This window comes from Mauremys reevesii, linkage group 6 (genome assembly GCF_016161935.1).
Source record: "Mauremys reevesii isolate NIE-2019 linkage group 6, ASM1616193v1, whole genome shotgun sequence".
NCBI lineage: Eukaryota > Metazoa > Chordata > Testudines > Geoemydidae > Mauremys > Mauremys reevesii.
Window position 1 is genome coordinate 108,179,125 of NC_052628.1, and position 17,368 is coordinate 108,196,492.

Genomic DNA, 17,368 nt, shown 5'->3' on the forward strand with positions numbered 1-17,368 from the left:
GTGAGTTAAGACTGAGAATATTCTGTCCTAGTCTAGTTCCTTATGGACCTTGAACACATAGTGAAACAAATCAAATGCAGTTCATTCCACTTTGGAAGTCTGGGTAAAGCACATCTGACTTCACATATCCAAATCAAAAACTGTCAAGTGTGCATGCCACACTAAGACACTACTCTCCAACCTTAGTTACTACCCCCTTTCTTTCCCACACAGACAGTAAGTCCTCCTATGCTTTCCCAGTCATCTCACTCAGCCTTCAACAAGCCCCCTCCGGAGTTTCCTCAGAAAATAAAATGGAAGTCATTTGCTACCCCAACAAAGTCTTTTTAATTTAATAATGCTCCTTTTAACAAGCTCAACTGTCGTCTGCTAATTATTCATACAGTTGTTAGAGCCAGCAAACATATCCTGACGTCTGTTATAATCACTCAAGTACATTTAAAGTACTGGGTTCGGACACTCAAACTTTGTTTTTAACCCCATATGTTGGTTTTCACCTCAGATATTCTGTTTCTAGCCTTCACCACTTTTGTTATGGCGCTGAAACTAACATTAGCAAGTTATGTCCACTAAATGCATAACTATTCGGGGTTTGAGCAAAATTAGGCTCTGTAATCCCACAGCCAAATTAAATTAGGTTCTTGATGACATTTAAGACAGTTCTGTTAGCGTACAAGGAGGAATAAAATCTAGCTCACTCAGCCACGTTACCTATTCAGTGCAAACAGTGAAAAGCAGGAAAGCATTTAATAAAGTCAGATACATACACAGAATACACAAAAGAAGTAGATACACTGAATGAAGCTATGCCATTTTTACATTTCAGATTAGAGCCAAACCCAAAGCAAAATGTGCATCTCCTGTGAGAAAATAAAATGACATAAGAACGACCTACTGGATCAGACCAAAGGTCCATCCAGCCCAGTATATCCTGTCTACCGACAGTGGCCAATGCCAGGTGCCCCAGAGGAGTGACCCTTACAGGTAATGACCAAGTGATCGCTCTCCTGCCATCCATCACCACCCTCTGACAGAGACAAGGGACATCATTCCTTACCCATCCTGGCTAACAGCCATTAATGGACTACTATAGAGGCAACTTTTGTGAAAAGCGTAATTATAGGAGAGGATTTCAAGATCATTACAACACAAGATGAATTTTCATATTACATCCCAAAAGCTCTGTAGTTTAAGAATATCCCAAAGTGGTGAACATTAGAAATGTAGAGTAGTCCAGATTAAATCATCAAGACCAGTAGTGGTTGACAGCACACAAGGACTGAGATTAACAGAGACCAACATTAAGTTTAAATGTTTCTATAATTTGAGATTTTAAGACATCTGACAGGCCGATTTTAATTTAATATGAAACTTAATGAGGCCCAGGACCCAAATTGTATATTTAAATCAAGTTCTTTCCCCCATCCCTTTCATAAATAATATGGGTAGAGTTATGTGCACAGCAGCAACTTTTTCATCCTTAAGACATCCCACATGATATGGAGAACCAACTGGGATGCAGTATTAAAGACTTGTTCTGCATTTTACAAATTTAACAGAAAAGGAAAACTAGATAGTAATTGGATAACTAGCAACATTTTTACAAATACAAATTTAAGGCACTCCAAAAAAACCAAGATGTTTTGGTTGAACACAGCTGGACATGGACACAAAATCAGAAACCCTTTGCACTAAATTCTTTCTTACAGAACAAGGTTTGTCAGCTGTTTAATACAGCTACACCAATAGCAAAAACTTTTTAGGATCCTACACAGCTAAAAGCTATTTCATTAGACTTCTCGCAAATATCTCCGCTTGAAAACGTACTCACCTTTGCGGACATGGGCTATTACTAATAAAATCCCCATTATTACATCTCAGGGGTAAACATCTGAAAGATGTACAAGTCAATAAGATTGCTAACCAACCCTAGGTAGACTGTATTGAAATAGAAACCTCATCTATTACAACTGCATTCCCTTGGAGCTTAATCGGACAGCATGACTATCTTGACAGCCCAGCAATAGTCTATGCAAATCTGATCTTTGATTACTTTTCTCTTTAAAAAATAAGCTGCAGAGTTAATACTTACACAGAAGGATGAGCTATGATCACTAGCTACATGCTGCAACAGAATATTTTTGCCCAAGTTACTAGCAATGAGAACTCCTCAGACTAATGTGTCAGATATGAGATTAATTTGTCCAAATGACAGGGACTTTTGGCATGCATGTCAGGGGTGGGAGAAGAGAGGCTTACAGTACTGACAGTTTCCAGGGATTCCAGCATCGCCAGAAGCATGTTGACAATCTTTAGACTGGAGCCTCTTCCACACAGTCTCCATAAGTTATTGAGGCCATTCTGACAATACATTTAAATGTATTTCTTTCGCTTAAACCCTGAACTCTGCAAGAGTTAGTATTTCCCCGAAGACTCAACGTATTTTCCATTGGTACTACGGAGGAATGCTAGAAGGAAAGCAAACTGGCTTTTCTCCAGCACAAAAGCTCTGAAATTTCCCTTATTTTATCTGGTATCTTTAAAGCAAAAAAGAAACACCCATGATCTAAAGAAACCATTTCGAGTGTAAGAAATACTGTAGTTATGAAATCACAATCACAGTACAAGATTTTATATAGGTGGTTACCTTTTGGGTTGCAATGTTTCATGGAGAGCTCTGGAAATCTAAAATGCACCTTTTCTCATCTTCAAGTGTTCTATCCACAGCAGGCCCAAAAGTAGTAATACAGGATATTGGCCATCATAAGCCTAAGCACTTATCCACATAAACATTTAGTTCCTGACAAGCTGGGGTGTAAAGCTCCCCCTCATCAGCCTGCTGTGCACCAAGCATCCCTGTGGACCTGCTACTGTGCACTAACCGTTCCAAAAAGTGTGCTAGTTGGTCCTGCCACTGTGCACTAACTAGCACACTTTGGAACGGTTAGTGCACAGTGGCAGGACCACAGTGACGATGTGTGTGGCAGGCTTATGTGGGGGAGCTTTACATGAACTAAATACAATACATCCGATCACTCTTTCAGGGGGAGGTGCGAAGTATGAGAATGAGTTGTGGTGATAAACTGCACAGCAGCATTTCAAAATATAAAGTTAACCCTTGGATAAAAAATCATAACGACATCTAGAAGAGTAGGAACTTGATTAAAACCACTAGGGTATGCAAAAAGTGTTACTGTCTTAAGACAGTGCTGCTGTTATTCAGTACTCTAGTAATACCTGGTAGCCCCTACATGGGAACCCCTCTCATCCTGAGAGAGACAAGAAATTCAGCTCTCTGTATTGAAAGTCCAAACTAAAGCTGAGGGGGTGAAGAGGTGACCTCTACATCCTATTGGGGTCTATTTTTTACTTACTTTTCCCCAAGAGACTGCAGTTCATGCTTCCAGGAGGATGGATGTTTGGGCTGAGTTCTTGTGGTTTTCCTAAGCTGGTTAGAGCATTTGAAGACAAACAACAATTTCTGATTCAAACAAGCACACTTGTTTTCTTTCCAGCCCCAAGTCATACATAGTTCCAACCTACCACAAGCGTCTCTGGAGCCCTAGTAACTAGGCACCATCAACAACTGGACAACAGATAATTGCAGAGCCTGTCATATTTTGACTCCTGGACTTCAAGAAAAAAAGACTAGAAAGTTGCTAGGCAGGACAATCTTCAAGACATTGTGTAGGCATCACCTCTTCCCTACGAAAAAGGAGAGGGAAGGAAAAACGGCAAGAGAGGACTGTTGTCTCACTAACCCTTTTAGCAGAAACTATAGCCAGTAGAGAATCTCTCGACAGACAGAGAAAGGAAGAGCAAGCGCAAGTTGGAACAATTTAGGACGACAGAGGAAATTAAGTGTCTATCTGGAGACCGCAAACAAGACAATCCAGAAGAATCACAAGGAGTGCATATGGCGGATGGGTGGGAAAGAGGGAGACAAGAGTCTGACCAATAACCCAGGGCTCTACACAAGACCGACAACAGAAGGTTGAACAAAACTAGCAGTCGACCACAACTCGTCTCATCTGTCCTGTTAAGGACAGTAACACATTTGCGTATGCCCCTCTTATGACACCAGGAATAAAATGACAAACAAGTGTCAAGTTTTTTTACTGGATAAAAACCAGTACCTCTAAAATACCACCTTCTCAAACCACTAGTTTAGGGCTTCTGTTTCTAGGTCAGAATGCAGAAGGGATCTCTGACTGAAGTTTGGTACATGAGCAGAGAATGAGGTTGTCCCAAATGCATTAAGTCTGCAAAACAAGCCCACCCAGTCACTTCTTGAGCAATAAGAATTGCCTGAATTATGTTTATTCTTTGTCATTCAAGTTTAGAAGAACTAGAAGAAACATAGGTTCTCTGTAGCTAACAGTGTAAAGGTGCTCATATGACTCCCTATCATTTCGGAATTTGTGTTGACTTCAACGCAGCTCTTCTATTACTGTGTACCACCATTGTCAGGCTAGATATCTGAATGCACTGAGGGCACAACGACCCTGGCTGAAGAAAGCTGACATTTCAAGCTGTGAATATGTTCTACACTTATGCCAGGTAGCTGGCTCATAGATGCTGAAGATGTTCTGCCAAGGGTAAGGGAAAACTGAGTTGCTTCTTGACCAGGTGTCAATATATAGCTTGTTTGTTGAAACGGGTAGTGATTTAGAGGTTTGCACACTGCTATTTTGCAAGGAAATGATGGAAGCACTATGCCTCCCCTGTGTTTCAGAAGGTTGATGGAATTCAGTTTGAGAGTACTTTTTCCAAAGTCATCTTTGGGTTTCTTACAAATAAAGCAAATTGGATTCTCTTGGGAATGTGTGTGATGAGCAGGAATGGAGTCCAAAAGGAAAAAAAAATGAAGTTACGCAGATTCTCCTGCACAGTATTCTCATGTCAATGTTTCTCCAGCTGTGGGACTGGATCCCCAGACAGATCATGCAGTTGGAATTACAATGTGAAGTTCTATTTTTTCCCACACTAACAGAAAACATACAGCTAATTACATGCAGAAAGCAGCTTCCAGAAGAACTGCAACGGGGCATTTCAGAGGGTGCAATTATTTCCTGCTAAAATATAGTGAAATAACTATGGCATCTCAGATGCAAACAGAGATTCAAGTCAGCACTTATCTAAACAACAACGATCTCTTTTGTTCCGAGACAAGCATGTGTTATAGTTGCAAAGAGGATACACAAGAAGGAACATTTTTTGTCAAGCTGACTCTTGAACCAAATGGGTACGTGAACATAGGGGTGGCTCCAACAAGCTTGATCTCCCCCAGTAAGTATGCTGTATTTTATATATGAACATTTACAACTACAGTGGTTTCCATTTTATTCCCCTTACCACAGATTTGTGATGTTTATTTTTTCCCCAGTTTAATTGCTGCAATTATTGTTACAAGAAAAATCACAATCAATAGTAATACATTAGCTCTGCTTTGACATCTCAAGAAGCATCAAATGAGACACAAAACCAAGAACAAGCAATTATTCAGATTGGGGAAGAATAAATATGTGCTGCTCTGTAGAAAGGAGAATCTTCCCTATAGTAAAACAGTCTTAGCTGTCTGAAACAGTCTGCTGAATCTGCTCTAGTGTTTTGAAATGTGTTAAATACGAAATCCAATGAGGCCATGAGTATTTAATAAAATGCTCAAAAACATAGGGGCTACGAATAGGGCTTCTCAAACCTTTATCCTATGTTGAGTTGAAATATTGGCCATATGCTCATTCTACTCAAACTGCATTAGAATGCTATTTATTTTTCTTAATTTGCATTATCATAGCACCTAAGAGCCCTAGTCAAGGACCTAAACATTTTCATGGGTGGGAATCAGGTTCAGAAGAGGAAGAGAGAGAAACCTACAAAAATACACAGCCAAACTCACATGAGACCACAGATCAAATATTGAAAATTCAGTATTTTTGTGCTATTCATGCCAGGGTTAGACACAGAATGCATTGACAGCTAGTGTCAAATTTTTCCTTCTTCCAGCACAGTACAAGTACAAGCCCCAAACAATGCATTAGAGATAAGCCCTTAAATTTAATGCTGATTTCAACTCTTGGCTCCATATCACTTAATGTGATTAGGAAGAATAAATCTATTTTAAAATAAAATGTGGAATGCAAACCTCTTTAGGTTATGTAGTAGTAGAGACTAGTGTCTACTATGGTTAAAATTTCTCCATGTACATAATGGGAAAAAATGGTTACCCTACAGTAACTTCGGATCTTTTGTGTGTGTTGTCCACATGCATGTCATTTCTGGTGACTTGCATACAGTGATCCCAAGCCCTGGAGGACTGTGGTTGGAGTCTATTGAAAACTGCTGTAAGTCAATTCTGTCAGAGCTGGCATTTAATCTGGAGCCCTCTACGAAGGACTAGCACTGGGTGAATATGTGACAAACTCCAGGTAGCTACTATGCAAATCTCCAAAAGTGAAGTGTCCCTTAGCAAAACTGCAGAGGCTGATTAAGCTCTGCTGGAACAGATACTGATCTGCATAGGTGGGTCCAAGCGATCTATCAGATAGCAAGTTCTAACGCTGTCTGAAACCCATTTTGTATGTGGCTACAGGCTGACATTTTACTCCATTTGGCAAAAGCCAGAAATATAGTCTAGCAGAATTCCTGAATGGTCTCAGTCTGTCCAAATGGTAAGAGCCCTGACACATTCAAGGTATGGAATTTATCTTCTCCTTCATTAGTATGAGGCTTAGGAAGGATGACTGGCAAGCTGAATGCCTGATTCAAGTAACATTCAGCAATAGCTTTAAGCAAGAATTTCTAAGTAAATCCATTTATTCATGTCTGCATAATCAGTCATTTAGCAAAATTTTCAGAAACCTTCATGATCCATCACTAACTTGGAGCGCTCAACAGCTGATCTTCCAGTTATCTGCTGTACACTATCCATCCATTTCTTGGCTGGTTGTCCCCTGCTCCAATGACCCTCTACCATTCCTTCTGTAACTTTCTCAAGGTTATTTCCATCTCTATGCTGAATGTGACCAACGTACATTAAATCTGCATCTGTTGATTTCTGACACCAGGATCTGCTTCTCTCCAATAATATATTTCTAACAGGCATTCATTTTTTCCCCTGTACAGGAGCTATGCAAGAGTCTTCACCGGCACCATAATGAAAAAGTTTCAGTTGTCTTCCCGTCAGCAGCATTAACTTCCCATGATTCTCATGCATAAATTGCTATGGAAAAAGAGTTAGGTTTTTCACCAATTGCACCTTTTCACACTTCAAGACGACACAATTTTTACAGTGCTGGAGGTCATGCGTCCCATGAGCCTGACACACATCCTGACTGATGTCTTTGGCCAGGTTTGCAGTTGTACCTCACCATTCTGAGGGTCTCAGACCCTGTACAGTTGTAGCTGCGCCTTTACTGCTGTATAGGCCAATACTCTTCCCCTTCCCCCCATTAATTCTATGCTTGAAGTAGGGCAAGCGTGGATTTCTCTTTGTTGATTCTGACCTCCAGAGTGGCAAACATTGAGCTATGGGAAAATATGGATCTTGTTTCCTCAGATAAACTGCCACCACCACCAGCCACTTGAATATCCCCAGAGCCACGGAGAGTCTCAAGGGAAGCACTTTGGACCGATGAGGAGACTTTGCCACCAGGAAATATTTCCTGTGGGAGAGGTGAACTGCGATGCGCAAATAGGCATCTTGTAAGTAGGAGAACCATGAACCCATCTTGAGGCTCCAAGGTAGGAATTCCCGATGATAGTCACCATACTTGAAACAGCTATATTTGTTGAGTTGAAGATTCAGAATGCAATGCCAATCCGCTTTCTTCTTTGGTATTAGGAAATGAGTAGAATCCCCAGCTCTGAGCTCTACAGCTCTGAGCTACAGAAGGGAGTCCACTTCCTTTCTCAGCACTCGAGAGGAGTCCATACCCTGCTCCGCATCAAGGAGAGACTGGAACTGGATGGAGTACCCTTTATGCAGTATCTCCAGGACCCACTTTTCAGAGGTTAAAAGGGTACAAGCCTCCTGATAAGATGGTTCCAAAACTGAGGTGTGTGGTGGGAAGGAGAGAATGCAGAACCTTGCCAGGCCCAAAAAATTGAGGGCAACATCTAAAGACACACATGCCAGTATCTGCCTTTCTACCACTGAGTTTCTCCCTAGGCTCCTATGGAAGACTCAATGAACTGACACTCAGTCCCAGTTCAAGAAGTCCTATTTAGCCTGGCAGTTCTACTTTAGTAGTTCAATATGCACATTTGTAAACTGGCTGTGGAATGATGTCTTTCATCCCAAGAGGTCAAGCTTTTTCAGGCCTTTGTCCCATGGTGTTGGCTCAGGCAGTACCTGTTGCTTAGGCCTCTTGTGGATCAGTCACCCCGATACACACATTGGAAGACTGTAAAAATGCTAAAACCTCTTGGATGAGCGATTATCTGTCTGATGTGGGTGCGACTTAGGCTGGAGATTGCCATAGAACCAGCTAGGGAATCTAACAAACCTTCATTTATTGGTACTGACAATCCACCAGGGTCAGAGCAGTTTTACCTCTTCAGGAGTTTGTTCCATTTCCAGCAGAGTGAGCAGGAGAATTTCTAGGGTATCCACCATCTGCCATAAGAGTTCCTCAAAGACATAGTAATCAGGTTGGGTTGGAACAGCCGGGTAGTCGCTTCATCTGGCAAAGATGAAGTCACCATAGAAATAGGTTGGTTCTCAGCTTCCTGCACATTATCTTGGTCAACATCTTAGTTTTGGAGGTGTGAAGGCTGAACTAATTGACCTTCCTGGGATATATGAAGGGAAGGAGACCTAGGTCTCAAGATACAGCCCTTCTGTTGGTATGTATTCCACATGGGGCCCAAAACAACCAAAACTGTACTGGACAGGGATAAAGTGCTGCAGGCCACAGGAAGTATCACAGGGCATTGCTATCAAGTGGCCTGATATTCTTATAGGGGTGTGCCCTGAACTACCTAGCCAAGTAGGTCAGTTTGTAGGATAATGAATGTGGCAAACATGTGGGAGGAATCTCCTCAGATACAGGAGGAGGAAAAAAGTCTCTTCCTCAGGTGGAGCCATTCTTTCAGGCATTCTAGACAGTCCCAGAATATCTTGGATCAATAGTGAGGTATAAGATGCAAATGGTTCTGGAGCGAACAGATTCTTAATGGAGACCAGAACAGCAACTGGCTGGTTTACCACCATTCAATCCTCTGTACTATGAGCCTCATGGATGCTGAGGAGCATTGGTTCTGAAGTTATTTCTTCCACAACTGGAAGCATGATTGGTACCACAGAGGATGGTGTGTGGGGCTCTGATGTCAGTACTGGAAGTCTATGTACCAGTTCTTTCATTGCTGAATGCTGGGGCAGAGAGCTGTAACACTCATGGCACCATGGCAAGCACTTCAGTGCCAAGTGGGCCAGTACAGGGTTTTACAGTGCTGAGTGGCTTGAAGGCAGCATAGCAGCATGGGTGAGGAGAAAAGCTTCTTTGAACAGCATTGAGGTTTTTCTGCAGTGTAGAAAAATCAGTGGGATCTGTTTTGGGCCTAAAACTGCCTCCTAGCTTTGATCTCCTCTGTACCAGTGAGCCATTTATGTTGCTAGTCACCCTAAGATCAGGGAGCCTTCCTTCCCCTTTCCCCACAGGAGTGGGCTGAAGAGGGAGGGACGTCCCTCTACTGACTCTGAACTCAACACTGAGTGAGTCCCATAGCACATGGTGAATTACCAGCACACCAGAGCACTCACTGAAATGGTCTACTCCGGTTGGCGGTTTTCTCCCATCCAGGAACCAAAGAGGCCTTCACAGGTGTCTAAGAGAAAGAGGTTCAGGCACTCAGAGCATGTGTGTGGTATATGTGCTTACAAAGGCTAAGAAGAGGTATTTTGAGAGTGTCATTGATGAGAATAACTGCCTTGCAGAATGGATAGGATTTGTATCCTGGAGACTCCAACAATTCCACATAACAGTGGTCAAGTGGCAGGACACTTCCAAGACTTTCAGGGTGCTTCCTACTTTTTTTTTTTGGCCAAAGGGCTTAAAAGGTGAAATCTAACTGGATAATGTAACTAGAACCCCAAATACAACCAATATGCAAGGCCACAACTGTATTGTGCGGTTGGCGGTAAAAAGGAAACGAAACACAGTTGCAGACTCCCTGCTCTTTATACCCTTAGCTACAAGGCATCAGAGGGTATGCAGGGCACTGGCACAGCTCCAATGGACAGTGCTATTCAAAGAGATTCCTATCTCATGCTCACAAAGTAGGACACTTGGACAATCACTAAACACAGATACGTAACATGCCAATACAGATATCTGCTATTGCCCGATACTTTGCACACAAGATCTCCACTTAAGAATTTGAGGTTTCTTTTTTAAAGAAACTATTATATAGCAACACAATTCTAACAAGCTGCACAGAGCAGAAATAGGTCATTTATAAAGTGTCCAACAGACAAGTGCTCTTTCAGCAATGGAGTTTGTAAAATGCTAGCTGCTGTAGCTCTGTGGCCTTTCGTTTTACTAAAGTTCCAGTTAAACAGCACCCACTAAAGCAGAGTAACAACTATGAAGACAACTACATGGAGACATTATGGTGAATATATGTGGATGTATGATTTAGCAGTAAGGAGCAAGAAAAAAAATCCCAAAAGATACTGCATAATGCTTATGCAGATTTTAAGCTTATATTTTCCCCCACTTGCACTCCTTTTTGCTTGCTCCCCCAAAATGCACAGGCCCTGCTAAATTCAAACAAGGATCAGAGAGCAATTTTAGCATCCTTTTCCCTACCCCCCAAGGGACAATAAAAATCCACAAACAGATTGAGTTGAGATGGAGGATGTTAGTGAAGAGTAAGCTAGAATGTGAATTTAAAGCACATTAGTTCTCCACACTAATTCCCTACGTGGGCATTCTTAACTGTGCACTAGAAGTGCCTTTGTGTGGTTTTGCTCAGCATACTTTAAAGTCAGAGTGTCCACACATAGCATTAATGAGGGATAGCAAGTGCGCTTTAAAATTTACTTATTCCACACTACCTTCCTAACGTAGACAAGCTCTAAGTCTAGCCTCACCCCATTGTGCCTTGCATTGGTATTGTAAGCGTTTCCAAACTTTGGGCTCATCTGGGCTGTGACTCACACAACACGATTTGATGCTGACCAGTTGGTTTGGGACATACACAGGGCCTAATCTCAGTCAGTCGTGAGAGCTTGTAGTAAAGTTTAAGCCTGTGTGCCTCAAGGACCTGCTATTTTTAAGTCACTGGAATTTCAGGGCAAAATTTGAGACTTCAGCCATATAACCCCAATAAATTCGGTGTTTAACTTTGGCAGAGTTTAGCACTAGGTGAGCCTACCAAACCATTAATAGCTTTTCACCCTAATCAATGTATTTCTCGTAACAAATAACGTGCTCAATATTTTAACTGTATCTATGGTGGGAATACACAAACAGCTCACAGAATACATATGAAGCTAGCATATAGCATAGCTGAAAAAAGCAGGGGTGGACGGGAAACAGGTGGAGGTAGTTACTAGCCAAGAAGAGGAGTACAACAGGACTGCAATAAATACTGTATCCCAAACGGAAGGCTGTTTGAAAACAAAATGTATTTTTATTTTAGGTCCAAATGGCTTGTGTGTAAAAAGTATGGTTTTCACCAGTAAACCTACCAAGACCAAGATTATGTACTGTAAACTCAAGATTAATCATTTTAAACCTATCTCCCCTTTCAGTGTTTGTTCTCTTCTTAAATAAGGGACTTTACACAGCCCCTGCCTTTCACTACTTGGGTACATCTGGTATATGGCTACTGCCAATTCTCTCATGACATGCCAAGCAAAAATCATTAGCGCAGCAGTGAGGGACCGTCAGGATTTCTAACTGGTGACTCTGCCTACTTATTTGAAAGGAGGTCCATCCCACCACCCAGCCCAGACTGCCTAGTTTACAAGGGAGTGACATTCCCATGCCTATGCAGTAACAGTAGTTTATAAATCAGGGTTCCCTGGATTCTGCAATTCTATGGCTGCAAAATTTAAAACACTGTTTCTAGTCCATATACCAGTGGAGATCAGTGTTCCCTCTAATTTTTTATGTCCATGTGTGGAGCTGAGGGGTTCAGAGTGTGGGAGGGGGCTCAGGACTGGTGCGAGAGTGCAAGCTGCCCCGGGGCTGCAGTAGGGAGAGAGAACTGCCCCCAGCAGCTCAGGGACATGGCAGAGTCATCCTTCCCTGCCACAGCCCTAAGCCCCTGTGCAGGTCTTAATAGGCAGCTACACGGCCACCCAGCTTAGAGGGAACTTAGGTGGAGATAGCACTGAACTCAAGTGAGCATGCAGCAATCCATCCAGTTTGAGTCTCTGCACAGAGCCTAAAGTAAGATAGATGTTAACAGCCCCATTCATCTTTCAGTGCTCCATGGACTCAGCCATTCTGTAGCTGTAGAATTTGGCATTTTTCCAATATATCACAAAACTCAGTGTTTCTGACATGGAGTTTGTTAGCATCCAGCTGGAGCAAAATGACATTTACTATTTTCTTGCCCAGACCTTACTGCTGCCACATCTTGTCACAGACAGACTTTAAGGTCAGAAGGGACCTTCATGATAATCTAGTCTGACCACCTGCACATTGCAGGACACAGAACTTCACCCACCCACTCCTATAATAGACCCATAACCTCTCTGGCGAGTTACTGAAGTCCTCAAACCATGACTTAAAGACTTCAAGTTACAGAGAATCCACCATTTACACTAGTTTAAACCTGCAAGTGACCCATGTCCATGCTGCTGAGGAAGGCAAACCCCACCACCCCACACACACAGTATCTGCCAATGTGACCCAGGACAAATTTTTCCTGACCCCAAATACAGATATCAGTTAGACCCTGAGTATGTCAGACCAACCAGCCGGACACCTGAGAAAGAATTCTCCGTAGTAACTCAGAGCCCTCCCCATCTAGTGTCATCACCCACTACTGGAGAAGGTTACTGCTAGCAGTCACAGATTGCCTACAGTGGCATGTAGCCAGTCTCATTATACTATCTCCTCCATAAACTTACTGAGTTCAGTCTTAGCCACTTGAAGTTTTTTGCCCCCACTGATCCCCTTCCAGAACTTCATTCCTCTGATGATTAGAAACCTTGGCCTAATTTCAAGCCTCAATTTGTTGATGGCCAGTTTATATCCTCAGGGATTCCCAGTAACGAGGAGTTAACTGACTTTCAATGCACATTCCCTGAACTTCCCCACGGAGCTAGGCAGCAGGAGGTCAAGGACCTGAATGCTAGACTCCAGCCTGCAGCCAGGGAGGAATAAGGGAGCTAGAATAGGCTGGCCAACTAGGCTGACAGGAGAAAAGCAGCAGCGGCGGCCCAAAGTGATGAGCTATTGGCAATTAGTATTTTGAACCCAAGTCTTAGTGGCACATATGTGGGGAGGAAGGAAGGGAATGCAGGATATTTCACAGCGCTAGAATAAGTTAACATTGCCATGGAATTGGGTCCATGATGCAGATTAGTCATATAGATCAGGGGTTTATTATAGCCAGTCAGTACTAAGCTGGAGGAAGGCAAGCCCAGCTGCAGTAGGGATGCTCTAGGCAGATGCACAGGTACAGTGTGATGCTGGGAGAATCCTCTTTTCCTCAACAGCTCCTGGCTGGCTGCCAAGAACCACCAGTTCCCCACTCCAGCAGCAGCTGTAGCACGGCTGCTGTCGGGTAAAATGCCTGCAGAGATCCATGCCATTGGAACAGCGCAGTCAGGAAGGAGAGCATGCAATCAGTGCAAATGGCACCTGGCCAGCTCTCAGCAAAGGTGTGTGGATTTCTTTCCCATATATTCATGCTCATGGGCTACAGGTGCCCTCTAGGCATCAGCCTGACATCCCCATTTCCTGCTGCAGTCAACACGGCTGCTACTCTGAAACCTGACAGCTAGGTGTGTGTCTCTAAAGTTAACTTTCAGAATAAAACTGGTCTCTCTAAACGGGATCTCTGCCTTTCTACTCTACAATGCTCTTTATTATTAGAGCTGGTAAAAAAATGGAAAAAAAAAAAGAAGGTTTGCCAAAAATTTGAATTTGGGTCAAAAAGAGTCTTGATTTGCAAAATTTCTACCAGCTTTCTTGATCACTTAGAGAAGCCTCCCCTATCAAATCAGGAAGTCAGCAAATGGAGGTTGGGACCTTACGGAAAGTTCTCTTTAAAAACCACAGAACATCCAAGACATCTTAAGAGCCCCATCTGTAAATGTACTAGAAATATGTAACTGGGAAAAAATGATTTAGCTGGCAATCTCTTGAAAAAGCTGGGTGTGGAATACTCAAAAACCTTTATGCAAACAAACAGGCAACTCATTGAGAACTGGAAAGTTAGTTTTATAAAGGAACTTCATCTAAAAATGTCAACTCTAGCTAAAGCTTTGCTACAGCCATTGACTATTCAATGCAGTTTAAATACCTCTAATTTTGCATGCATTTTGACAGCTGGCAAAGAGAATGGGATGAGATCAAACAAACTTTGTAATACAGATCTTTGTTTTGTTATTTAAATATACATATACACATCATCCAACACTCTGCTTAGAACAGGGGTTCTCAAACTGAGGGGTCATGACCCCTCAGGGAGTCACTGATTACGTGGGGGGTCATGAGCTCTCAGCTCCATGGAGCTGACATCCCTGGGTCCCCGTTACATTAAATTAACCCCCTCCCCCCATTTTTAATTTATAAGGGGGGCACACTCAGAGGCTTGCTGGGTGAAAGGGTCCATCAATACAAAAAGGTTTGAAAACCACTGGCTTAAAAATACTCCGAAAGTTAAAGCTATACCCCTGGTTATTAATGTCTTCATCCTGGAGACATGTGTGACCTGTGCAACAGAACTGTTCAACCTATGCTAAACAAAAAGCTAAATGAAAGAAATGCTCCATTCAGCCTTCAGTGCACATTATTTGCAACATCTCTCAGCCAGGACAGACAGATAGCATGCATCAAGGAAGCTGTGTTAAAAATATTGCGATGCGAAGTTTTATTTTCCACCCAAGAGACTGTAGCGAGTCTGACTGAACAAGGATTCCATCCACCCTTTTCCCCCACTGAAAAATAAGCAGCTTCAGATTTATTTAATTTATCTCATTGGGCGGTGGGGAAGGAGAACTAAGTTGTGCGGTTCCATCTGCTGGGCTTAGTTCAAACCAAGTTCAAACTGAGTTAATCAAAAATACCCGACAAGTCAATGACGTACAGTTATCTATTCTTTTCATATCTCAATATCCTTTCCAAAAGCCTTTAATGTCGAGCTCAGAAAGCATTCAAAGGCCCCGTTAGCATTTATATTGCTCATCTACCAATTGGATGAAATGCAAATAAAACGCATTTAAAATTCTTCGTAAGTGAGAATACAGCACAGCTAATATCTTCAACCTAGCAATATACGTTCTGCTTCTTCATCTGAATCCCATAATTCACAACAGCTGGATGTGATGCAAAATGCTAGTTTAAAGAGCATATTGCGTGTATGTGCATATGCAAAATTATAGTTCCAACATACCCGTTATTTTGTCTCTTACAAGCTTGCAGGACTCTATCTCCCCAATGCTTCCAAACAGACTCTTCAGCTCTTCTTGTGTCATGTTTTGAGGAAGGTAGTTGACTATTAAATTGGTCTTGCTGTCCTCTGTGTTCCCAGAGTCAACTGGCGATGAACAGTTGTTGTTTATGGTGGTTGGACCATTGGCTGTGTTATTGCAAGTTGGTCCATTAGACAGTTGTGTTTCCATGGCAGCAATTACCTGCTAAAACAGAGAAAATAAGAACTGTCAGAATTCATATTTCACAATCTATTAGAGATTCCAGCCAAGAATTTAAAGACTTGTCACTATGCACAAGAGATTATTTCCAGGCTTCCAATAATGCCTCTACAAAAAGGAATTTTTAATTGTTATGCAGGTAAGATGTTTAGAAATGTAAAGGCAAATAAGGTTGTTGCTAAGGTATTTATTAAGGGTGCTTCTAGAAAGTGTTGTCAAAGAAGTTAACCACAGAAAAACTTAATTTTACTACACACAGAAGCAATCAGCCTTCCAAGTACTGGAAATTATATCAACACATTTTAACCAGTTACTAAGCACTAACATTGTTAACAGTTTACAACTGAGCACCAAAATAGTACGGGATGCACTTAAAAAAAAACAGCATGTACTCTTTTGGTTACTTTTCCAGTATTGAAAACAAGTTTAACAATATTTTAAGACTACTTCTGATGAACATTCGAAGAACACACAATTCATAATCCCTATTTAAAGATGTTTAGAGAGACACTGGAAATGTTGGGATGGAAACTGGAACTCTTCTTCCTTGATGATCTAAGGCCATCTTCTTCTGCACCTCTGGTCAGTAATAGCTTTTAAATAGCACTCAGCATTCCAATAGGCTGATACCTACAATCCCCTGTCTCCCTACCTCTCAGCTCCGCGCCCCCCCCCCCCAATCAAAATACATAGCTTAGTACTTACTGTACTTATTTTACTCATAAATGAGTGATTATGGTACAGATTTATTTCATCCCAAATAACTGTATGGACAACTCACAGATGCAGAAGAGGTCATTAAAGAGTCAACGCTTGCCTAAATGATACCAGAGATCTATTCCAACTAAGTGGGATATTAGATATCCACTGCATGGTAACTATTGGCAAGACAACTTTTTAATGCAGCCACTGTATCCGAGACTTAACTGTTCTATACATTTACAGAACTAGCTATACAGGACAGTTTCCAATTCTAAATACAATGTAAAAGTTGGTCAGGTTTATTATCTAATAAAATATAGGTTCCAACATTAAAAAGACAACCCTAAGCACAAATTACAGAACACTTTTTGAAAGATAATTAGTGCTCAAATCTAACTTTATGCTGGTTTCAAAGAGGACATGTCTCACACAAAAACCTTATTTATTAAATCTGCAGCTTAAGTAGCCAAATTCTCTTATGAAGTCAACTGTTTTCAAAGCCTGGAAATTTGATTTTAAGTGAGTGAAAGTGTCTTCAAAGTCAGAGATTTAAAGCCCCATGAAACAGTTGTCGGTTCTGGTGGTTTTTTGTTTTTTTAAATATGTTACAAGTAGGACAACTCCTGTAGAAATACAGTGTTGCCCAAGAGGTTGCATTTGGTGCAAAACAGAAAGCAGGAATAAACATTTCTTTCCATTTAAAAAAATGGATCCAGTTTTGCTGAAGCAGCAACACTAAAGTAGCAACATTTTCTTCCCTCCTGACAAACTCCTGTGGGTTACCCTGGTCCTGGAACTGTATTAAAATAAGCCTGTGTCAAAAGACAA

The 17,368-nt window shown here is 41.7% G+C and overlaps 1 protein-coding gene across 25 annotated transcripts in view; it reads right to left on the bottom strand.

The window, feature by feature from the left end:
• The window catches only part of ELAVL2 (ELAV like RNA binding protein 2), a 148,302-nt gene that overhangs the window by 53,910 nt on the left and 77,024 nt on the right, over positions 1 to 17,368 (bottom strand). For 19 of the 25 annotated variants that reach the window (XR_005600711.1, XM_039545423.1, XM_039545426.1 and 16 more), the window contains one exon: positions 15,580 to 15,823. Coding sequence is in view for 24 of the 25 variants with exons in the window: in XM_039545423.1 (XP_039401357.1) it covers positions 15,580 to 15,823 (244 nt within the window). In the remaining variant the exon portion in view is untranslated. The remainder of the gene's footprint in view (positions 1 to 15,579; positions 15,824 to 17,368) is intronic. The other 6 variants (XM_039545445.1, XM_039545437.1, XM_039545434.1 and 3 more) reach the window with 1 other exon arrangement.